Source organism: Stegastes partitus, unplaced genomic scaffold, assembly GCF_000690725.1.
Source record: "Stegastes partitus isolate 25-593 unplaced genomic scaffold, Stegastes_partitus-1.0.2 Scaffold64, whole genome shotgun sequence".
Taxonomy (NCBI): domain Eukaryota; kingdom Metazoa; phylum Chordata; class Actinopteri; family Pomacentridae; genus Stegastes; species Stegastes partitus.
The window spans coordinates 770,898-795,319 of NW_007577795.1; the positions used below are offsets into that span (position 1 = coordinate 770,898).

The following is a 24,422-nucleotide window of genomic DNA, read 5'->3' on the forward strand; positions in this document are numbered from 1 at the left end:
TGATCAAATGTGTGATTATTCTATTTATATATTCATTTTATCAACTACAGACAGATGATGGAGAGGATGACCTGAAGAAAGGCACACAGCTGTTGGAGATCTATGCTCTGGAAATCCAAATGTACACAGCACAAAAAAACAACAAGAAATTGAAAGCCTTGTATGAGCAGTCACTTCATATTAAATCTGCCATTCCTCACCCGCTCATAATGGGAGTTATTAGAGGTATGACAGTGTTGCTCACTTGTTCATAGAACAGCAGTTTTATTTTAAGTGTAACTGTCACACTATGTACTGTTAGAGCTGTTTGCTGAATGACCTGTGCTTGTTTGGTCCCGGCCAGAGTGTGGAGGAAAGATGCATCTGAGAGAGGGTGAGTTTGAGAAAGCTCACACAGACTTCTTTGAGGCCTTTAAAAACTATGATGAGTCTGGAAGCCCCAGAAGGACGACATGCCTGAAGTACCTGGTCTTAGCAAACATGCTGATGAAGTCAGGAATAAACCCTTTTGACTCTCAAGAGGTATGAACGCAATTGCTATCATTTTAAATGTTTGCTTTTAATAGCTGATTATATACTGTATCTAAGAATATACAGAAGGAAAGAGCAAGAAAGGAAAGAACAGTAGCTGGTTGCCAAATAAGTTTGTGCAGTTTAAATTTTTGATAAAGCACATCTCAAATATGTCTAATCAGAGCAATTTGTTTGAAGTATTTTGGGGGTTTTGTGCTTAATCAGTGAACTTTTATTTAAGTTTCAGTGTTTTAACTTCTCACATTTTTTCCAAAGGCCAAACCATACAAAAATGACCCAGAGATTCTAGCGATGACAAACTTAGTAAGGTAAGAGTGCATTCATTTTTCACTTGTGTGGGCTGTCGTTTCTACCTCTTAAACCATTTTACTCCAGTCTTATTCTGAGATGCATGCCATCACAGTTTTACTAAAGAGCCCGATTGGAAAGCAACAAGAATAGTGAGACAGACAGTCATTTAATCCAACTGTGACAACAAATACACTGAAATGTTTTGCACAGGTCATCTGAATAAAGACTTGGTGGCTCACTTCCTCATTGTTATTTAGTAAGAGGCTTAGACAGTACGGTTGAACTGCAGACTTTAAATCGGTCTTATTATTATCTGCACTTTGTTGTTGCTCAGTTCATTACAAACATTGGTATGTCATTGTTGGAGAGAACAAGCTTTAAAGGGGAGGAAAGGTGAGATTTAATTGGCTGGGAGGCGTGATAATGAATTCTCTAACCCTAACCCATGTACAATGCAAGGGCACGCTGAGTGTGTACTGTCATACCCTCAGTACACCAGGCATGGTACATATGACTGCTTAGTTTGAACCCTGCGTCTTTGTAATGCAACAAAATTGGAACAAAAAGACTTGCTTACAGTGAAAAAAGTTGCCTTGTTTTGAATGTGTAGTTATCTCTTTTACCTAGATATGCTTAATTTATTGCTTTTGGTCAGTATTTCAGCTGTGCATTATGTTCATTTATTTCAGTGGATGCCTTGTATCATTTCACAACACACAGTGATACATTAACAGTCAACATTAGCCTGTCAGCATTAGTGTACATGTCACAGTATTTGTATGAATCAGAGAGCATGACTATTGTCTTCTCGAAACCTTTAGTAACTTTCTGCTTCCTTGTTGGCTCACTTTTTGTCCCCATGTTTGCTAATAGGCACTGTCTCACTTTGCTCAGATTTCATGCACATATTTTTCACATTTTTTATCACATAAACAAGAAACTAAGAGCAAACACCCAAAATTATCATAAGAATAGTGTTTACATAAAACAGAAATATTTTGGAATGTGTTTGACAGCTGTCAGGATGACAGTTTTTGTGTGGGTCACGGAGACACAATGTATATGGTAGAACAACAGCGACTGTTTTCCCTTTCAGCGCCTACCAGAACAATGACATCACTGAATTTGAGAAAATCTTGAAAACAAATCACAGTAACATAATGGACGACCCCTTCATTAGAGAGCACATAGAGGGTGAGTGGAGAACGTGACATCAGTGCACACACACGACAAATATGTTGGGGAAAAAAAATTATATATACACACACACACATATATATATATATATAGCTAACAGTGTGATGTTTTGTTGCAGAGCTTCTGAGGAACATTAGAACTCAAGTACTTATCAAACTCATCAAACCATACACAAGAATACACATCCCTTTCATTTCCAAGGTAAGTCAGCTTGATCAAAACATTCCTTTACAGTGACTTTGTCTGTCATGAATTGATGTAGACAAAAAGCCATTCAGTCATTTCTGTGGAGGAAAGGATATCATTTCCAAAAAAACAGAAAGATAAGCCTGCTTTCTCTGGACACACCTGTTAAAGTGAAATCTGATATTGCAAGACCTGGTCTGGTTTTGCAGAACTAGTAGTTTGGTTGTAGAGGTGGAGCTCCTAATGGATTTATTGATTTGCTTAATTACCATGTAATACAAATAAATACAGATGAAACAGCAGCATAGATCATATGATCTACACCTGAACAGTTGGTTGTCTGTAGTTTTCTGTGTGTTTTAGTTATTAAAAGAACAATATTTACTGACTTGTGTTTGTTTTTGTTTGTTTTAAAATGACTAACTCAAGAAGACGAGCTAAAAAGCAGTATTTATATGAGGAAGAAATAATAACATCACCAATGCTTGATTGTATTTGTTGATGGCTTTCCAACCCCTGTTTGTTTTTGGTTTGCATATTTGCATGATACTTTGCCCACAGGTCTTTTGAATCCTGGGCACGCTTTAATGTTTAAATCATCCGAGCTGACATGCCTCTTGACAGATGTGAGGATCAGTCTTTGTCCTGTTTGTGTTGCAGGAGCTGAACATTGACGTGTGCGATGTGGAAAGTTTGCTGGTGCAGTGCATCTTGGATAAGTAAGTCTGTCACTGACGTGCATGCTGAGAAGTAAAACAGAAAAATAGCTTCCTTCCTGTAAAGAGTTGCATTTCCTCATAGTTTGCATCCTTTGGCCCTTAAGGGAGTTAGTTGATGGTCATACTGTGATGGTGACATGCTCTTTGCAGGTTTATAACCCGGCTCTACTGGTTCACTGACGTAAATGATTTGGCAAAACATGACAACACGGGATGACAGAAACATGTCATTTAATGTTTTTTTTTTATTGTTGTCATTGTGCTCTAAAAATATTAAAGAAATATATCATTCATTTGAAAGCATAGGTGACTAGGCAGAGCTAAAGTATTGTTTTTTTTTTTCTTAAATACAGACTTCACTGTCCGTGTTTAAAGAAAAAGGGAAATCTCCAAGATTTCCTCTGGGATCTTCCTTTTTAATTATGCTACCTACTTTCTTATTGTCTTTACTGCATTATGCTAAAGTACAATTTACAGGTAGAGTAGATATAAACTGTTTAACTGCAGGAAGACTAGTAACTGTTATTATGGCATTTTAAAGCTGAACTACAAGAGCTTCACTGATTTGTGAAGCCCCAAATTTGAGTTATTTTACTGATAACGCTTTTTTTTTTTTTTTTTTCATTCACAGCACAATCCACGGACGTATTGACCAGGTGAACCAGCTACTAGAACTGGACTACCAGAAAAGAGGAGGGGCTCGCTACACAGCTTTAGACAAATGGACAAATCAGCTGAACTCTCTGAACCAAGCCATTGTTAGCAAGCTCACATGATGGCATGTAAAAATCAAGAGACAAGGAAAATGGCATGTTTGAATACATCCATAAAGTTGCTACTGTGCTTCTTCAAGTATATCCTCTGAGACAAGATACACAGCACAGATTTTGAGAATGCATCAATTTCAAGAAGACTCGCAAGAACCCCGAGAACGTGTGTTGTTTTGTCCCAATGAGAGGAAATCACTGACACTTATTTTTGTTTTTCATGTTCCTGATTGGCAGATCCTTCCATGTGCAACACACAAATGCTTCAGTTGTTTAAAGAAAAATGTCCAAATGTGTATGAAAGTGTGTACACAGTATTTTAATGTATACTGTTGCCTGTTGGTAATAAACAGATTTCTCTCAGCACTAAAAATCAACTGCCTTTGACTGGCTACAGAGTGTGACCTTGGCTGAATGTGGAGTCAAATAAATGTTTTTAAACTGTCATAAATCACACATAGAGATATCTTTCTTTTAGTTGATTGGAATCTCTTTGTGGAAGGTATTTCTGTGCGCTCATCATGTGCAGCATTTTCCAGTCGGTTGCAGCTTTCTGGGCCTCGGCGGCTTCCGTTCCAGGTGACTCCCATTTCCACTCTGACAGCAGTTCGCTGCTCGCAGTTAGTCACAGCTAGCAGCTAGTGAGCGGAGAGCGCAGCTAGCTGACGCAGCTGCGTCCAGCAACAGTTAACGGCGGAGTCCAGTTAGTCGGAGCTGGGTGTGAGTCACTACGCCTTTAGTGGTTGTAATTTACAATGAAGAAATTAAAAAGGCCCACATCCTGACGTCCACATTGTGGTCAATGACAGTCTGTCGCGGCGTCGGTGACTGACATGGACGCTAGTGACAATAAGGTACAGTTTATTTTGCATTTGTTTTTGTTGGGATCTTGCTAACGCTTTAGCTTATGGAAATGGAACATAGCGTTACTTAATAGTGTCGAGGGCCCAAAATCGGGTTCGTATTATTCAAAAAGCGCCTGTTTCGTTATTGTAATTATAAATAGCAGCGATTATCAATTCTGTTTGGGTTTTTATTCATGCTAACACCGTGAAAGGTTGTGGTGTTTGTCAAATGCAACAACAAGATAAGCAGAGGCTAGTAAGCTAACATTCGAACAGCTAATGGGTAAGTAAAGCTCATTATAAAAGGTAGCCCTCGATTCAGTTCTCTTCTTTTGTTGTAATGCCTGTGTGTTTGGTCATTTTACAAAATGGCTCAGCTGTATATCCGTGACAGCACTTCTTGTCCACAAAGACAGGCTTGGTTAAATGTTAGCGTGGCTAGCTAGCTATAGCTAACTTAAACATCTGAGTTGTCATTTGACAGCAGTTGTCATTTAAATCAGAGCGTCAGCTGAGCGACAGATACAAACGAGCAGGGTGTTTGATAGTGTCACAATCTGGAGAGGCAGGCTTTACCAAAAAGGTTTCAGTCAAGCAGGAATGTGTGCATGAGTGTTGGGAGGAGAGGCAGAGAGGTTTCAGTAGAGGAATGTCTGGTTCTACTGCATGTATGTCATTCCTCTGACGCTGTTAGCTATGCAGAAAGTTTGGTTTGGTTGCGTTTGGGTTTGTTGTCCCTAGGCTGCGTTTTCTTTGGCCACTGCTTGAAATTAACCTGTTACCTTAAACACTGAACAACGGTATTTTTTACAATGTGTCAGACTCCTTGACGTATTTGAAAATGTGCAATCAAGTGGTGTGATATTTATCAGTTCTGTCTTCCTTAATGTGAACTTCTTAAAAGCTTTAATGCATATGCTCCTTTCTTCACAGCCCATCCTGCTTTCAGTGCAGAAACAGATACTCCCTGATAGTGTGTGTGTGAAAGCAACTGGTGTGAGAATAAGTGCTTACACAAACAGAGGCTTGTGAGATCAGTAGACCCCAGTCTAATCGCAGTTCTGTCATCCCCAACGGATGCACATCTGGGTCTGACCTCATTGCCTTTTTTACAATCACAGCTATTCTCACTCACCCTCTCGCTAACACACAGAAACACAACGACATATGGACGAGTCCTGACCAACTCAGGCTTCTCTCACGATTTCTTTACTACTGTTGAGGAGTCAAGCAGCTCCATGAGTAAACACCAGGCCTCAATTCGATGGCTTGCTGGATAATTAGCTTATCCTGTAGTACTGTCCCTACTTTATCCTCTCAAACTTAATCCTTTAACAACAACCTATCAGCCAGTCTGTACCATTGTACCTGATTCAGACCAACTACTGTCCTCCTAAACCCTGCGGCCCTATCAGTTTGGGCGTGAAGGCGGCCATACCTCTGTGGGGGCTCGTGAGCTTTAAAACCCTTTGTTATCGCTGTACTTCTTCACTGACTCCATTTACCATGACTCTGTTGAGATAGTATGAGATCTGTAGATCACCTAAGAAAAACTGAGAGAAGCACCCACAAACAGTAGCAGTGGGAGACAATAGCTGTCTCTGTGACATCCACAGGCTGCACTGATACTCTATTCATACATCCCGACCACAGTTGCAGAGAAGTGAGGGGGCGTCTTTGTACTGTGAACCCTGTCACCTCATCTCATCCTTTGCAAAAATTTGTTCGACCAGTTTGACCACAGTGTCAGATAAGGACTGGTGCTTATAAACAGCAATGGACAAATCAAAACAAAACAGCGACGGACAACAAGTGTTATATTACTGTGTCAATTTTGAGGTTTTGTAAAAAAATTCCAATTACATCACGTGTTTAAAGGTTTATGGCATTATATAGGTTACTCTGACTTGTTGAGCACAATAACTTTAAGTAGGAGTTTTCGCCCCATAGCACTTGTAAGGAATTGTTTCTAGTTTACGTTGTCTGACAAATATGTAAGCAGTCTCTCATGAGAGTTAGTACATTTATATGGACCTTAGCATCCATGATGTTACACTGTTATGACTATAAAATAAGGATTACTAAACTTAAAGTGTGTAATGTAAAATTCATTGCTCTGTTTTTACATGTAGTACACGATAGTGCACATTACACAGTGGTATGTTTTTGATTTCGAATAGTTATTTATGGGATTTGTAGGCCTGCGTGTCAGGTGGTGTAATCACTGAGCTTATCCTACCCATTTGGCTCCATTTAGCTTCATGTCTCTGCAGAACAATTGTCTTAAGTGGCTGATTAAGTTTGGAAGTACTTCTGTGTTTTCGTCCAAAGCCTGTTTTGCAGTACTCTTCTAATCTTTGCCGTTTCTGAGGCCACTTGTCTCATTTCTTAAAGCACAGGACCTCAGCTATTGACTTGGTGTGTTTGTACTATAAATCAGGAGACCCATACAATTAGACTAGCAAGAAGCAGATCTCTAGTAAGCGCATAAAACACTTAAAAAAAAAAAAAAAGAAAGAAGAAAAAGGTCATTGTTGCCATTGTTTTTGACTGAATTGCTCGATTCATTTATATAGTTTGATTGTATTGATAATTTGTTCAAGTTAAAAAGCCTTTTGTCTGAATCCTTCAAAGCTCTACAAGGTGTGACTAATAAATAATGAGACAAATGCTGTAATTCTAATTTTCTTTCAATTTCACTTGATTCAGAGATATTGAAATTGTATGTGTGCTGTTGTTCACCTCACATAAACCCAGTCTGGTTATTTAATAGCCCTACCTTGTATGCTTTACTCAGTCGGTGAGTCATTTTTTCTGTGGTTACCTTTGATTCTTTAAAGCATGACCGTCATGATGCATAGTGTCATAAATCAGAAAGATAACGTACAGCTAAAACTTTTCTGCTTTATAATGATTTAAGAAAGAGTTCTAGTTGATGCTGTAGTGACGTAACTGTGTGGATTTTTTTGAAATGTAATAGATCCTTTCTTTGTATTCAAATGTTTGTGAGAACTAGTTGGGAGACTGCGTGGTCCTCCGACTTAGTCCAGCTTCTGTGTTGTTTCTAATTTTTTGTTTGAGAAATTAGAACAATTCCAGGACCAATCACGGTTAGTCCTTCATTTGTTAAACAAGCCTCCAGAATATATCTCATACCAATGCAGAGCCTAGTGTTTGTGGCTTTTTTAAGGCCTCACACATCGGCTGTGAATGTGTCAACCATCAACTTAAAAAATAACATAACAAAGATAAATAGACGATCATCATGAACAGTTGGATAAACAACTACTTAAACAAAGTCCAAAATAATTTTGGCTATGAGGTGTAGATACTCACCTCAACGTAGACTATTTTAACATGAAGCTGGCCATTTTCTGTGTTTTTCATCTCTGTTTAATCAGCTGCAGATTTCTTAGTCACATCAGTGACTGTCAAAAACGGCACTGTACTTTGTTTAGAGCCTCTGGCATTCCTGTGTTATGTCATATTTGTGTTTAAAGTTTTATGTCCTTGTGTTAAGCCCTGTTCCTTTTTTATGGATGGTTGTCGACACTCAAAACCATAAACCAAGTGGAACATAATGATGAAATGCAATCCTCTGCTATGATTACCATGAAATAAATGAGAGGTCGATCAGTCAGCTGGTAGACTATGCACAGCACTCTCTCTGTTTCTATTAGATGTTTGCTGTATTTAGGTTAATAATTTGAAATGGACTGCCCATAGATAGTCTTGTACATGCTAGAGACACAGCCTAACAATCCTCACAAACCTATCCTAGCAGTAAAGTTAAAGTATGGTGTATTTATAGGTAGGTGGGTTTTCATGACTGTGTTGTTATGGATTGAACTTTCATTCTACAGCTATCTCATTTGATAGGTGTGGAATGGCAATAATGATAAAATGCATCGGTTGTACTGTTTTTATACAGACATGGAGAAGACGAGCAGAAAGTTGGACAAACAAATCTGTGCTCTTGGGTGCAGTTTATATATATATATTGAATTTCCCTTCTGGGATAAATAAAGTATTTTTCATTTTATTTCAGACCTGTGTCTCTCTGAAGTGCATCATGTAGCCAATAATTGGCTGCCGTGGCTCACAGTGTGGCAGTAATGGCTGTTCATTTGTTTCTGTGCAGGATGTGAAGCTTTCACCTGAAGTGGAACCGTTCATCCCACAGAAGAAAGGTCTTGAAGGATCCCTAGTCAGCATGAGTCTTTCTGGCGAGCCGGGTGGAGGAGGAGGGGGTGGAGGTATAGGAGGAGGCAGTGGAGGGGTGGAAACCACTCCCATACCCAGCTACCTCATCACCTGCTACCCTTTCGTCCAGGAGAGCCAACCCAACAGGTACTGTTACTCTGTCACAGCGAGGGGATGTTTGAGGATGGATGAAAGTAAAGGCAGTCGCTGCAAACTCATTTAACTATGAACTAATGACTCCTATGGTTCTGGTTCATGAAAATTCTGGATTTTGACAATGCTGTCAACTTCTGAAATATTGCCATCGCCTGTAGCATTGTAACAAGTCTGGTGAGCTTTGAACAACCCAAGAAAAAGCAGCTCTCATCTGGAATATTCACTACTACTTCTATTTTCAGAGTAACTCATTTACTCTACTATCATTATAATAATAACAACAAAAGAGCATTGTGTCCCTGATGTTGTTCTTCACATACAAGATCACGATCAGATCTTTTAAACAGTGTGTTGAAGCTGAACCGTTAGATTGCTCTGTACTGTAACACTGCTTAATTATGAATGGAAGCCTCCCCAGAGTTTACATGGAACCACAATCTATGTTTCCAGTGGCTCTTTCTTTGTCCTGAATGATCTGCTGTATCCTGCACACATCCGTTCCTTTGTTTCCTTCCCCACTATTTGAATGCAAGGAAATGCCCGCTATAGTGGGCTGGCTGTGAAAATGTCATCTGGATTCTTATCAGCTTTTGTGCATGCTATGTACATGCCCCCTAACAAACCAGTCGGCTTGCACATCACTGCAGCATTGCAGACGTTCAACTTTCCTATAAACCTCTCTCTCGCTAAAGCAACCTAAATCTTATTTTGCAAGGCACATAATAATCAGTCTTCCCTACGCTGCTGCTTATTTGGAGAAAATACAATGGAAAAATGTTTTAAACAGCGGAAACAAAGTAAAAAAAAAAACAAAAAAACAAGCTTACACAATGCCATGATTCAGTTAAAGCTTTTTCTTAGATTTTGTGAAATATTTTGTTCTGTCCTCTAGCATTTTGTGTAATTTCCATGGGAAAGGGAGTGTCAGTCTTTTAATGCTGTGACAGGAAAGTTTTAACTAGATTTGAACAGACTTCTACAAATAATCATTGATTTTGGTGGTTCGTAGGCAGGACTTGCACTGCAGGAGCATGAGGCCAGTTTCCCCTGTTTCTCCCCTCTTAACAATTAGAGGACAATATCGGTCCAGGATTTAGTCTGACCCATTGTTCAGCTCAGATTATTTGGCGGTGTGAGGGGTTTACAGATTCCCTCCTGAATCTCCAAAACTTCTGGCAGACTCATCAGGGCCATCCCAAACAATATAAAACATGTTTAATATGTATGTGGTAAAACCAGGATAGTTCCGATTATCACGGAAGTTCCCAGAGCAGTGTACGCTTGCCAAGCAGTGCTAAACACAGTAGCCCCCGAGGCTAATATTAGCTACAGCTATTAAAACTGATAGATGAATCTCATAGCTAATTCTAGCAGAAGAATAGACAAACTGTGTTGGCCGTGTTTTCTGGCGACTGTCTCATCCAGACTCATAGCCTTCCGCTTATGTTTTAGCAAAAAGTGTCTCGGTGAAGAGTATTATTAGTGTCACAGCCTGTTGTTAAACCACAGTCTTCATTTTGTTTACGTCTGCATCCCCATGAGATCACATGAGTTGGTGCACTGCCTCTTGACTGCTCCCTCTGGCAAGATAGTCTTAGTAATATCCTATAGTGTGTGATGCGTCAATATTTCCAAATCCTGTAGTGTGTGCACATTTGAGATTAAAGAGAGGAGTGTTTTGTTGAAGTTTCTCTTTGTGTGTGATGTAACCCAAAGACAAGTCTGTTTGGATTTTAACTTCTGTAGTCTGTGCCCTGCCGTAGTTGAAAGAGTTGCTGATTTGAAATAATCCACCATGTTTCCTCTCTGCTGCTTCACAGACAACACCCTATGTATAATGGAGGGGAGCTGCGCTGGCAGCAGCCTAACCCCACCCCTGGTGGTCCATACCTGGCCTACCCCATCTTGTCTTCCCCCCAGCCTCCTGTCTCAAATGACTACGCTTACTACCAGATTATGCCTGCTCCATGCCCGCCTGTGATGGGCTTCTACCAGCCCTTCCCTGGCACTTACGCAGGGCCAGTGCAGGCCGGAGTGGTCAATCCCGTCTCTGCAGACGTCAGTGAAAGGCCGCTGCCTCTGGGGCCGACCTATGGAATGGCCAGTCAGAGAGGGAGAGGCATGGTTCGATCGAATGTTATCCCAAAGGTACAAAAGATCAATATCCTGTCTGTGATTCTGTCACACGAATGTCACTTGGTATGTCTATGCTAAAAAAAAGTGTGCCTCCTCCTCATCTTCAGTCTGTTTAGTAAGTATACCCTGCCTCCTTTTCTTTCTCCTACAGCAACATTTGGGTGTGTGTCAGCCTCCAAGGGGTCGCCGGCCTCCAACTAGAAATGTAGCTGTGCAGAAGGAGGTGTGCACCTTAGGGCCTGACGGTCGGACCAAGACCGTCATGTTGGTGGATGCAGCACAGCAGACCGGTAAGAATGCTGCAGCAGTGATTATAGACACATTTAAGTCCTAGCATGCAGGCTGTATACAGAGTTTATGTAACAAGAAAATCATAAAGAAAAAACAACCTCACATCCTCACAATGAAAAGCTTATAAGCTATGGCAGTAGAAATGTCTGAGTCTCATTATGGCCCACACGAATGATGTTCTTCAGTCCCGGGGCTCAAAGGAAGCTGAAGCTCAACACATTCCAGACTTTATTAAAGTTAGCTGCTTTACTTGAGAGCAAGACTCCTTCCTGTCAGTGAGGAAGTGGGACACAATGACGATAAGAGCCATGTCTGGTCTTACAGGTTGATGTTGATGATGCTTGTGCTTAACATCTGAAAGACTTGGAATGCAGAGTTTCCAGTTGGAAAGGTTAACATATGTGCAGCTCAAGATGTCCTTACCGTTGCTTTTGATTCTGAAAACCCAAATGAGCCTGTTTAGATTGTTTGTCTGCTCAGCTGTGGTTTTATAAACATACAAAATGTCATAAAGTTAGTCCAAGTTTGTGTTCGTTGGATCTCCTTATTGTCCTTTTTGACGATGTAGCAGTTTATTCCACTTGCTACACCCCTTCTGGAGAAATTTTTTTTTTTTACTTTGTCAGTATGTTTATAAGCTATTTTTTACAAGCTAGAAGACATATCATGAACAAATTTGGCCGACAACTTCATGGCAGAGCATTTTCACATTGAAACTGCAGACAGTTTAAAAAACACAGATTCTGACTTCTGGGATTTCATATGTAACAAAGCTAAGGATCCAATCCTGAAATCTTGCAGGGTCTTTCTTTATCATTACTCCTCTTGAGAATCAGTTTTTGGCTTGAACATGTATGGCTGAATCTGTCCAATAACTGTTGTGTAGCGCAGAGTATTTTTACAGCTACGGAGCTCGAGCTGATGTCAGTGGAGAAGAATGAGTGAAGAGAAAGGCAGAGACTTAAGTAGAGCCACACATAATAGACAAAGAAGTGATGTAGAGTTACGTTGAAACCAATTTAAAGTAGGAAGGGGTTATTTTTGTGGAAATACAATCTAAATATATAACTTTGACACACAGAGATGACTCCAGGAGTTAAATCAACAACCGGAGAGGGACTTTAATTTTGTGTATTATCAGGTCTAAGTTCTTCTGCCTTGTCCTCAGATTTCCCGGGTGAGGTATCAGGGCGGTGTGCTGCTGAGCGGGTTAGTCCCCTGCTGTGGAAGAACCGAACAAAGAGAAGACGGGCCTCCCATCCAGCTGAAAGCTACAACGAGCAGGGCGCCAGTGAGGCCGATATAGACAGTGACAGCGGCTACTGCAGCCCCAAGCACAACCAGGCGACTGGGGCGACACAACGAACAGCAGAGACTACAGTAGCACCTATGGTATGTTGGCTGCTTACCATCACCTCCAGATCCAACAGACTTATGATAAAATATAGAATCGAAATGAGTAAAGTGTTGGTTCTTCACTGCATAGTTCTTTGACGGTTTTGGTGCTGCACTACAAGGGCAAGGTTTGAAAATCAGCCAACGTGAAAATGACTATCCCGACATCAAGTCAGGAAGTAGGAAGTCAAGCATTTTACAGTCACAGAGAAAAGTCCATTAGAGCATCTATAGCTCCAGTAATGTGATATGTTTCTGAGTGAAACAGAATATGTTGAGGGGTTTAGTTACAAGATGGATTGAAATGATTGATTTAGTGGAACTGTTAAAGAGCAATACACAATCTGGAAGTAAAAGCTGCATAAACTGATGAATACATGAAATAAAAGTATCAGCACCATTGACATATTCCCCTACTGGTTTGGTGAAAATCCTAACAAATTTACTTTGATTTACAGATTGTCAGTGTGTAACTAATCGTGGTTAATTTGCTGTGTACACAAAAGCACTTAAGTTAGCTACATAAGTGGAGTACACTGTGGATCTTACACTGAAGAATTTAAATGTGTTCAATTCAAAGCCGATGTAGCAGAACGGTTGCAGCATATGCCACATCACCGAAATGTCCATCATTCAAGGTTATCCTAGGTCCTTTTATTGCACGTCATCCTGCCTTCCTCTCTCTTTTGCTCTCCCTTTGTTTCCTGTCTACTCACACACTCTCAACTGTCTAATAAAAGCCAAAAAATAATCTTGATAGAGGTCATAGATACACCAGAAAGAACAACTAGGATATATGAGCGTACTGCACAGAGCTACCACCACTGGAGGAAGTGTAATGTAATCTTTAAATTACTTTTGTCCTCACAGTGTTACACGCACCTCTCAATTTGCCCTTTTTCTTCAACCTTTCTATGTTTTCTGTGTCTTATAGGGAGTAGAAGCCGGTGTAATGACGGGTAAGTTTGATGCACCATGTTTTTTGAATGAGGGGTTAAAATCTTCTATTACTCATCCTTACATTGTGTTTTCATATCCTAATTTTTATTGCACCGTTCATTTAATCTGTTGCGAAAGAATGGAGATGTTTCCTTAACACAAGAATGACTTTTGTCTTTGTTATTCAGTAGCAGGCACCTGGGTGAATGTAGCATCTCAGGCTACACCCAAGTCCTGGGGAGACAGAAACGGCCAGTTTCACAGAGCAGATCCGAGGAAGAATCCTGAACAGAGAAACTTCTCACAGGTAAAGTAGATCCCACTGAAGCAGACACTGAGCATAAGGCTTCTGTATGTCTGCTGAACATCTCTGGTATTAAGTAATGATAAAAGAGAAATACAATTCATTTTAGTGTAAAGACTTCATCCTGTAATGCTTCCTGAGCAACATATAAGGACGGATATACAGTAAATCCTAACTGTTGGGAACTGAGCCCACTTTTGGGTATTGGTGTAACAAAAAATGCACTTATGACGACAAATAAGCCGTAAACAGAGACGATGGAGTTGGCAGAATGAAAAGCTAGTTGAGCAGGAAAGGCTTAGACAGTCGGTGTCACTATTTTCTTATCTATAAGTAGTTGAAATTTTGGATGCAAAGTCATGTAACTCTCAGGCACCCTGACAAAAAAAATTAGCATATACGTAGTATCACACCTATATTAGTCATTAGCATTCTGTTGTGCCTTTTTTAGGATGTCTTGAAATAGTGATAAGAGTCAGCTGTCTGTGTGAATTAGCTTGTAAGCTGGTCTGTTCACTCTAGCTTCTTTTTCTACAATGTTTCCCCAGCTTGGCAGCAGGTGCAGAAATACACTGAGGGTTAAAGTTATTGAATACCACTGGTACCCTGTCTGACTCGTGTGTTCACTTTACGTATCTGCCTTTCAGGATTTCCACAGTGGTTATGCAGGGCGAATGCCGCCCAACCAGTCAGAACCACGTCTCCAGCCAGCAGCCGTCACTGGCACCGATCTCACTCCAGAGCCTCTCTTCTTCGAGGTATGAGAATTTTTCATTATAAAGAATTCTTCATGCAGCGGTGTTACCATCGCACTAATGATGCCTTTATTTCAGAGAATTTATATGTTGTTAAAACGTTTCATGCATATTTGCCAGGATGAAGATGAGTTCCCAGATCTTGCAACTGGAGGGGCTGCCCAGCGCAACAACAAACCAGAAACTCCTCCAGCCCAAACACACACACAACCTAAACTGCCCAAAAACCTGGTAAGAGGAAGCCCTTTCTGAACACAATTCTCTTTGTAAGCTCTATATTATTAATCAAATGCAAAAAATGTCTTGCATATAGTCTGATATGCACACACAATCCACTCTCATACAAAAACAAGGCATATAAATGTTTTGGTTCAGCTGTGCTCAGGATTTGATATTTGTATTTAAAAAAAAAAAAATATGACTTTACTTTTTTCTTCAGTATTTATTTCAAATGCACACCAGAAAATGCTTTATTCACCACTCCTGCATGAGGGAAAATGGACAGTGATCTATTAGATAAATCTTTGGCCAGTCTCTGTAAATAGAACAGCACATGGCTTCAGTGGTATCTTTGAAGCTTGAAAGTAGCATTATCTGCTAGCATTCCCTGTGTGGACCCAGCTTCTCTGTAACTTTACCGTCAGTGAATTTCACCTCTTTAGATTATTAGCAAGCTGTGTGGTGTGCCCCTGACATTCTATATAATACTTCTCCATATCAGACAGTACACCGTGACGCTGATATATTGTTCCTTGTGTGAACATTGTGGAAACTTGAAGCTCTGCGTGATTGGGAAGTGTTAAAAGACAGAAGAGGTGCATTCCAGATGCACCATCTTTCACACCCACATATACTAGAGGCACATAGGAAAGACAGAGACAGGATTGCTTAATGACATGAACTTTTTGCGTGTCTGTCACATAAGTGATTGTATATATATGCAGCTGAATCACTGCTGAATCCTATATCTGTTAACCTTTACATTTCTAATAAATACTTATTTCTGTCTCTACATGCATCACAGCTGGATAACCTGCCAGAAAACTCCCCTATCAACATTGTGCAGACACCCATCCCCATCACCACTTCTGTTCCCAAGAGAGCCAAGAGCCAGAGGAAGAAGGCTCTGGCTGCTGCTTTGGCCACTGCACAGGAATACTCTGAAATCAGCATGGAGCAGAAGAAATTGCAGGTACAAACTTAACCTTCTGCTTCTCACTGCCGCCTGGTCTATGATTACCCTCTTACCGTAACCCTTGTTTTGCCTTTTCGTTCTTTGCCTGACAGGAAGCATTCACCAAAGCAGCAGGGAAGAAGAGTAAAACATCTGTCGAGCTGGACCTGGGAGACATGCTGGCCGCTTTAGAGAAACAACAGCAAGCTATGAAAGCCAGACAACTCACCAATACCAAGCCATTGTCTTTTACAGGTATCACTAAATGAGATAAGACAAGAGGCTTTAGCTTTTTGCCAAGTGTTAATTAAAATACTCTCTTTTTTTGAGGACACAGGTTCTACATACATACTAACTTTGTTGTCTGTATCTCCAGTTGGAACAACTACTCCATTCCACAGCTCAGGCTCCACCAGCGTGCCGTCCATGTTGAAGGGTCATCAGCAGCCATACTCAGCCTCACATAACGCCCTGGACTCCACCGCACCCCGCATCAAGAGGGGAAAGGAGAGAGAAATCCCCAAAGTCAAACGGCCAACAGCTCTTAAGAAGGTAAAGGAGTCAAAGTTAATGATGCAGACGTGTTGGAAGAGGATGTTATTTACCCTGCATTTAGAATTTGTTAAGAGAAGCTCGTCTTTTTTCCTATAGATTATTCTGAAGGAACGCGAAGGAAAGAAGGGGAAGCCAAGTGTAGAACAAGAGTCATCGGGGCATGAGGAGCATGGAGACGAGTGTCTACATTTTACTGACGATCTTGCACGAGAGCCTGCCTCCCAAGAAGGTGAGGGGAATTCATTGTTAAGAAGTAAAGACATCTCACTTGTACCTTTGTTTTTTTTTTCCATATCCATGATGTAATTTGTAATGTTATTTGTTTGTGCCACAGAGAACGGCCTGAGCGTGCCCAGTGATGCATCCCTTTCCCCGGCTAGTCAGAACTCTCCGTATAGCATCACCCCGGTGTCCCAGGGTTCCCCTGCCAGCTCTGGCATTGGGAGTCCCATGGCTTCAAATGCCATCACCAAGATCCACAGTAGGCGTTTCAGAGAGTAAGTACTCCCTCTTATCCCACATAAGTGCCAAAAAAAGGAGTATTGAACTGGGCAAGACCTTTTGAAGGAATCCCTCGCACTGGAATGCCTGAAAAATGTGGAAACAAAAATGATCAGTAAAGCAAATAGTTGTCCCACTCAGAAATCACAGAGCTTTGGCTGTGAGAAGCGTAGCTCTGAAAGCTAACGGGTGTTTTTAAGGGCGGAACTGTACAATAAAGGATTGTAGAGTATGGCACAGATGCCTAGCACATTGTCCTTTCTCCGCAAAAATGTATGCCAATTGTCACAAACACAGCTTTGTCTCTCTGTGTCCTCTGCTGTGGGCCTATTGTCCCAGCCCACCCGTCTCTAACAGATTTTGCATTTAAAGCCTCCAAAAGGCCTCTGTAGCCAAGCTCCTCCCCTGAGCTCTGACCGTCAGGACACTTGTTCCTCAGACCACACTGCATTGACCTTCCTATTGGCGTTTCATCAAACTTGTCCGAATTCACAATGGATCACTTAGTAACAAAGTGCAATAGCATACGCACAGTCAAAACACAATTAAACAAAGTTGTAATGAACAGCTGTATAAATGTTGAATGAGTCATTTTAGGGATAAAAAAAAGTCTAAAGTCTTGTAGAACTTCAACAACAAACAGTTATTTTCATAAATTCCTCTGACAGTTATTTTCCAGAATATTGTTTATTGTCTATAAAATATCACAAAATAGTTAAAAAGCCTAATATGAAATCTCATAGCAGTATAAAGTCAGCAACTAGAGAATTTGTAATGTTTTGCTGTAAATCTTTTTCACAATTATCAAATTGTGCATATTATTTGTTTTGTTAACTGACTAATCATTTAATAATCTGGTCATGCAAGTTTTAAAGCTTTTCTATGTTGTAATCAACATCAATGATGACTCAAAACATGTTTTCAACATCTGTAACCCTCCATTATTATTGTTATTATTATTATTTATTTTTATTTTTTTCCTTTTTCAGGTACTGTAACCAAGTGCTGAGCAAGGAGATCGACGAGAGCGTGACTCTCCTGTTACAGGAGCTGGTTCGCTTCCAGGAGCGAGTCTACCAGAAGGATCCTACTAAGGCCAAGTCCAAACGTCGCCTGGTCATGGGTCTCAGAGAGGTCACCAAGCACATGAAGCTGCATAAGATCAAGTGTGTCATCATCTCTCCCAACTGTGAGAAGATCCAGGCCAAAGGTGAGTGTTGCAATACCACATTGCATTTAGTCAGTTTCTGACATCTGACCAGCTGAGCTGTAAATGTGTTTTCAGTTCAGATCTGTATTTTTAGGCCTCCAGGTCAGCAATGGCAGAAAGTATGTTTTTTAGGCTGTGTGGCTGTATGTTTTCATTCTCGTGAATGCAATGTCTCAAGAACACCTTTCTTCAAATATGGCACAAACGTGACAAAGGTCAAATTGTGACATCATGATGATTTGCAAAATCTGGCCGTTATCTAACACTGTGACTCAGAAACCAAAGGAGAGATGGATCTATACTGAAGCTTGACTGGTTGACAGGGGCATACAAGCAGTAATTCTAGTTATAGCAATGCATTAAATGGCAGTGTAAAGGAGGTTATGTATAATGGGGAACACAGAATTATCATACAATCTGCAGCACCCCTCTTTTTTTTAATTTTTTTTTTATGGATGATTCCACCAATTTTCCTTTATTTGTTTAGCTGTCCAGCCCATAAATTTGCTGTTTTGATTCACTCTCACTGCTTTTAGTTGGCTTCAGCAGAAAATCTTTGAAAACACCTTTAAAAAAAAAAAAAGAAAAGAAAATCACAAAATAGCCAGCACCAAAAAGGCTAAAAGACACACTGCAATGAGCTGATGGTCATGGTGATATTTTCCCTCAGGGACCATAAACAGATTTAAGAGTGACTGCTTGACATACATTCACCAGGTGACTAGAAAAGTGACTCCAAATTATGTTTCTACTGCTGGATGTGTAAAAAAAACAAAAAAAAACAAATGTTTGATTAAAAGTACAAACACAGAAATTCCACATTAATAGATGCTTAGGTGTTTTACTCTCAAACAAACATAGGTACAACCAAAATCACGTTTTTTAAAACATCATTTCGTTGGTTTAATTTGTCAGATTTGATACGTTTGAGTCACTAATTTTTTTTCTGTTGCAGGTGGTTTGGATGAAGCTTTATACAATGTAATTGCCATGGCGAGGGAGCAGGAGATACCATTTGTGTTCGCCCTGGGCAGAAAAGCTCTTGGACGCTGCGTCAACAAGCTGGTGCCTGTTAGTGTCGTGGGCATTTTCAACTACTCCGGAGCTGAGGTAAGGCGCTCTGCTCCGCTAAAACCTTTTGAGTTGAATGTACTGCTTTTAAAACTGCTGATTAAAATATAAACACATGTTTTCTTTGTCTCTTAATGACTTGGTTAAATCCTCCTTCGTCCTTCAGGGCCTTTTCAACCGTTTAGTGTCTCTGACAGAGGAGGCTAGGAAGGCCTACAAGGACATGGTGTCAGCTCTGGAGCAGGAGCAGGCGGAGGAGGCTTTGAAAAATGACAAGAAGGTCCCACACCACATGGGGCATTCCCGAAACCACTCTGCTGCTTCAGCTATCTCCTTTTGCTCCATCTTCTCTGAGCCGATCTCAGAGGTCAATGAAAAAGAGTATGGTAAGCTCCCTCATTTCTGGGTCTCTCATTTTCATCTTAGTAATAACTTTTTAGTGTTAACTGTGATGACTGGTGAAAGAAGTATTCTGATCCTTTACATAAATAAAAGTACCAGGTTTTATATAAATATCGACGTATCGGTGCTGCTGTAGTAGGTAATGATGGTGGAGTTATGGCTAACTACTTCACAAAACTGTAAAGTAATAATGGGGAGGAAAAGAAGACAAGCATGAAATTCTACAGAAATATACTATCATTTCTCAAACTATCCATAGTGTTTGCTATTTAAAAATTGTTGCACAGTTTGACTTTTATTGTGACCTAAACAATAGGCTGGCTCACAGGATGTAGATAATAGGTAGAAACCTGCAGTCGGCCACACATTTCACAAAGCTTTTTCCTCTCTCCTGTGCGTTACCGTTTTCAAGGTTCCTTTTGCAACAGGAAACAACAATCTTTGGGCAGCAGCCCTCCATCCTGACAAAATCAAAGTTTAAATAATGCAGCCCTGTAGTTTTTTTGGGTGAAATATCCACTTTAATGGCAGTACCTCCCTGTATTTTTATGTTACATGAAAACGACTGTCACTGTTTGTAGCAGATGATGTTGCTTACCACTGCTTATTGTGATTGGTTTAAAGAAGTACAAATCAGGCAAAGTGTTTTTTCCTCCTGTTGCAGGATCATAATTAGTTGAACCCAGACAATTTTACGCAGCACGTGAGAATAGTTTGGCTGTGCATTATACGGTTTGAATGCACTTAGCAGAGTGTTGTAGACTCTGCTTATACCATGGTCCCACACAGCGAGCAAACACACAAAATATTTATTTAATTAATAGAACTAGGTAAAAATGCCTATGTTTTTGGGACTATTTTATGCAAGTCTCAGAGCGCCGTTGAAAGCAAGTCACCAGAGCAGCGTGATATAATAGTAATTTAACTGCCAAACTACGTGTGCAAATACACGAAAATAATGCACGCCAGTTAGCCATAGAATTCTCGCTGACCATGGTATAAGACTATATACTTAAACAATCATATAAATGAAACATCTGATGGGAAATACCTCTTTGGTGGAACTGCAAGCACCTCAGATACGTTTACTGTTCGACTTGGCACCCCACCTAGACACTTTGTAAAAGGTCACGAGCTAAAAAGGTTGAGGACCCATAAACGTACTTTGTTGCCTTGTGCCATCATCTGTGATGTTGCTTGTGAAGTGAAGCCTGACAATTGTATTTTTCCTTCAGAGACCAATTGGAGGAGTATGATGGAGACTTCAGACGCCCTGGAGCCTGTAGAGACTGAGCCGAGTCGCCCTGCACCTTCCACAGCCGCCCAGAGAGACAGTGAGGCAGCCGCCACCAACACCGTCCCACCCAGCTCGACTGCTCCCCAGCCCCGCGCAGCGCCTCCCACGCAGGGTGAGAAAGACGAGGTCCGGGTTGACGACCGGCTGGAGCTGGCCTCACAACAGAGCACCGAGACGGGTTCTTTGGATGGGAGCTGCAGGGGGCCGCTGAACTCCTCCATCACTTCCACCACCTCCACCCTGGTCCCGGGGATGTTGGAAGAGGCAGAGGAGGAGGACGAGGAGGAGGAGGACTACACTCCTGAACCTATTTCTGTGGAGGTGCCCACCCTGAGCAGCCGCATCGAATCCTGGGTGTCCAAGACCCTGGAAAACCTGCAGCTGGGGAAGAGCCAAGAAAGTACGGAAGAGGAGGAGGAAGAGGACGAAGAAGAAGAGGAGAGAGGGCAGAGCGAGGACGAGGAGGATCTCGATTCGGCGGACATCACAGAGACGAGGGTGGAGGGCAAAGAACAAGCGGAGGCGAAGAAAGTCACTGGTTGAAATCAGTTCTTTTTTTCTCCGTTCTTACATACATTCATTCCCTCTGTTCTGTGTTGATCTCACGCATCTTCTTCACAGCAGCCAGCAGCCTTCGTCTCTAACCCCTGACACCAGACATAATCTCAGGTATCCAACCAACTGACCAACGCTCACACGCAAAGCATTAACAACACGTTACAGAGAAACCGACCAACTTGTAGACACGCAGGGTTACAGACCAACCGACAACTAACACAGCGTGAGGGATAGTAGGTAACGCTTCCTAAAAAAAGAAAACATTCATCTTGTATTTTAAAAGGATGCCCTCACTTCTCTGGCCCATAACCTGCAACACTTGAATTCAGAGGGAAGCTTTTGATTTTCCTCCTCCGAAGCTGAACTCTTTTGTTTTTTTTTAAAAGAGTCAGGGACATTTTGTGGGAGCAAGTGACGAGTGGTTAAAAAAAAAAAGTGTTGAACTGCTGTCTGTAGCTCACAGAGGAGGGAGGTTGGAACCTTTCAGCTCCCATCTTAACTTACTCAGAGCTCAGAAGGTTTACAGCTCTGCAAGTATTTGTGTGCTTGTGTGTGTCTTTTAAAAGGCACATGGTTTGCATTTATTTTTGCTGTGTTCATTGGCTTTATCTCTGTACATAATGTGTGTTTATTTTCACCTCGACGCTCCACGAGGGAAGGAGAGTTTCTTAATACCTGCTTGGTTGGTGTTTAGCTTTCATCACCGAATATTACAGTGTCAGGGGTTCCGTCTTTGTACCAAAACCACTCCCACCCGTCAGTCTTCAGAGAGTGTTTTTTAATGTTCAAATAATAAGTGTCTCATTCTGTATTCAGATGATTCAAATGACTTAACTTCTAAGAAGCAAAACAAGCTTTGTGAATATAACCTTGTCTAGGTGGTTCTACTACAATATGTAATGATTTGTCATATTGATCTTGCCTAGTGTGAAAATATTTGGGGTTGTTCTTTTTTCCTCTGAATGGAATTGTCTTGAGTTCCCAGATGCTGTCTGTGCTTCATAAAAAAAAAAGAAAGAAAAAAAAGTTCTCCTGTTTCGTTCTCTAGTGTTTGTTCTCTGATAGGGGGCTCAAAAGCTGACTCTTAGCAAAGCTCCAAGCACCATTTTTTATCAGCTTTATTATCAACACTGAGATCTTTTTCCATCCAGAAAGAAATGTTGCAAGTGTTGTGGTAAAATAGAAGCTAGACACAGAACTTCATAGTAAAGTTAATAGCAAAGCACTGCGGCCTGTGTGTGTGTAGTTTACAACAACGTGACTGAATTAGGAAGCTGGAGGACAAGCAGGTGTTCACTGGTTTAATAATGCCCTAGAAAAGTCAGTTATAGTTGCTTATACCTGAAATAAATCGCCGGACACCTCTGCTAGATTATTTTTTTTTTGAACAGATTTTGTAGACATCCAGCTACAACCGTCAGTCATAAGTCAGTTCAGCTCCCTCAAGAGGGCTGAGTCCCCACTGTAAGTCATCACAAAGTCATGCGCATACCTTTGTAAATACAAGTGTACAAAGAGATTTTGATTTTGCATTGTATTAAAAACAATACAATCATCCTGTTCTTAAAGCCATTTGATAGTTTTGACATTTTAACAGTTGGAATCCAATTTGATAATGGTATTTGATAGTGAATCATAGTGAGATTTCAGCCCGTCAATAATGATGCAGTGTGTAAAATGCAGTATGTCGGGCTGTTTGCAATGTGAAGCCCAACGTGAGGTGGGAGATGACAGTGTACTGAATATCATACTTGGGATTATGAAAGTATTTTCTAGTTTGATTAAAGGTACGCTGTGTGTAGGCTTTTTGTTGCTACGACTTCCATCAAAGTGTTTTGAAGTATGTTAATTGACAGCAAGTGTGTTTTTTTGCACTATGTAAATACAGTACTGGTAAAGGTCTTGTAACTAATGTGAACAAAAAATCATAATAGAAGAAAAAGGAAAAAAAACAAACAGACAAAAAAAAAAAAAAAACGGTTTAATGAAGTACTTTTTATCAGCGTGTTCCTCGTCTTTGTATGGATATTTAAGACCGTCTCCTTCAGACTGTACATCACTAGCAACATTGTTAGAGGCTGTTTCTCATAATCCTGTTATCACTCTTAACCTATATGGACTGATGATTAACATCATTAAAATGTTGTTTAAGTAAATCATTTGTCTCAACTTTTATTCACCGTTCCCTCAGCATGTGCAGCAGATCGATGGAAAATTGAGTCACTGTTGTTTATACTGCATATTTACAACAACAGATATTGAGCGAAAGTGTTTTCCAGTAGAGACATAAGACTGACATTGCAAGTGTACAGAAGAAGTCTAAATATTCAGGGTAAGACCCTACAGTGTTACACACTACACTAAATTACCTCACAAATTTAAAAATTGAGATCAAAATTTCACAGAAACCCCATCAAATTCAAAAGTTCCCTCTGAGCAAGCAACTACTTTGATAATAATTAATCATTTCAGTTACTTTTTAAATAATAAATGAAGAGTTTGTTTTCAAGGCCCTGAAATGTGAAGATTTCATGCTTTTTTTCTGTTGGATATGATTGAAATGTAAGTTTTTTGGGGGAGGGGGCTGATGATGGTACAAGCAATATGAGTAATGCCCTTTTTTGTTGTTTTTTTTACTGTATTGTTTAAACTAATTTAACAATCAATGTAGAAAATAGCCTGGTTGATGGTTAAAATAACTGTGAGTTGCAGGCCTCGACTGCAGTTTGAATGAATGACCACTAGGAAGGGACAAAGCTCTGCTGCTCTACGCTATTTTACCCACTCAGGCTTGAAGACTTGCCTTTTTACTTTCACATCCAACATGTTTGCAGCGTGCATTTACCAAGTCAACTGTAATTATTTGTTTTGGATAAAAATACTCTTTAAATTCTTGCATTTACTGTGTAATGCCACTAGAAGTGTGAAGGCGCTGC

The 24,422-nt window shown here is 40.5% G+C and overlaps 2 protein-coding genes across 3 annotated transcripts in view; both read left to right on the forward strand.

The window, feature by feature from the left end:
* Nucleotides 1-4,141, forward strand: part of cops2 (COP9 signalosome subunit 2) — a 7,429-nt gene extending 3,288 nt beyond the window's left edge. The window contains exons 7-13 of the mRNA XM_008276075.1: nt 51-225; nt 344-522; nt 790-842; nt 1,922-2,019; nt 2,141-2,223; nt 2,869-2,927; nt 3,559-4,141. Coding sequence (XP_008274297.1) covers nt 51-225; nt 344-522; nt 790-842; nt 1,922-2,019; nt 2,141-2,223; nt 2,869-2,927; nt 3,559-3,703 — 792 coding nt within the window. The 3' untranslated portion in view covers nt 3,704-4,141. The remainder of the gene's footprint in view (nt 1-50; nt 226-343; nt 523-789; nt 843-1,921; nt 2,020-2,140; nt 2,224-2,868; nt 2,928-3,558) is intronic.
* Nucleotides 4,142-4,332: 191 nt separating this feature from the next.
* secisbp2l (SECIS binding protein 2-like) lies at nt 4,333-23,642 on the forward strand. 2 transcript variants are annotated; one of them, XM_008276076.1, is made up of 18 exons: nt 4,333-4,548; nt 8,681-8,889; nt 10,719-11,046; nt 11,186-11,324; nt 12,494-12,717; nt 13,655-13,679; nt 13,848-13,966; nt 14,611-14,721; nt 14,839-14,949; nt 15,743-15,910; nt 16,006-16,147; nt 16,269-16,444; nt 16,544-16,676; nt 16,782-16,944; nt 17,938-18,158; nt 19,114-19,268; nt 19,396-19,615; nt 20,867-23,642. In XM_008276076.1, exons 1-18 carry the CDS (start codon nt 4,528-4,530, stop codon nt 21,469-21,471), a joined length of 3,270 nt encoding a protein of 1,089 aa, XP_008274298.1. In that variant the 5' UTR covers nt 4,333-4,527; the 3' UTR covers nt 21,472-23,642. The 2 variants fall into 2 exon arrangements, with proteins under 2 accessions (XP_008274298.1, XP_008274299.1); XM_008276077.1 differs by having other exon boundaries at nt 13,851-13,966.
* Nucleotides 23,643-24,422: the final 780 nt, after the last annotated feature.

Bases quoted from the DNA above. Each gene is read 5' to 3' on its own strand.
- secisbp2l (XM_008276076.1), top strand. From the start codon at position 4,528: ATGGACGCTAGTGACAATAAG. The intron at 11,047-11,185 runs GTACAAAAGATC...TTTCTCCTACAG, and splicing joins GATCGAATGTTATCCCAAAG to CAACATTTGGGTGTGTGTCA. The intron at 14,722-14,838 runs GTATGAGAATTT...CATATTTGCCAG, and splicing joins CAGAGCCTCTCTTCTTCGAG to GATGAAGATGAGTTCCCAGA.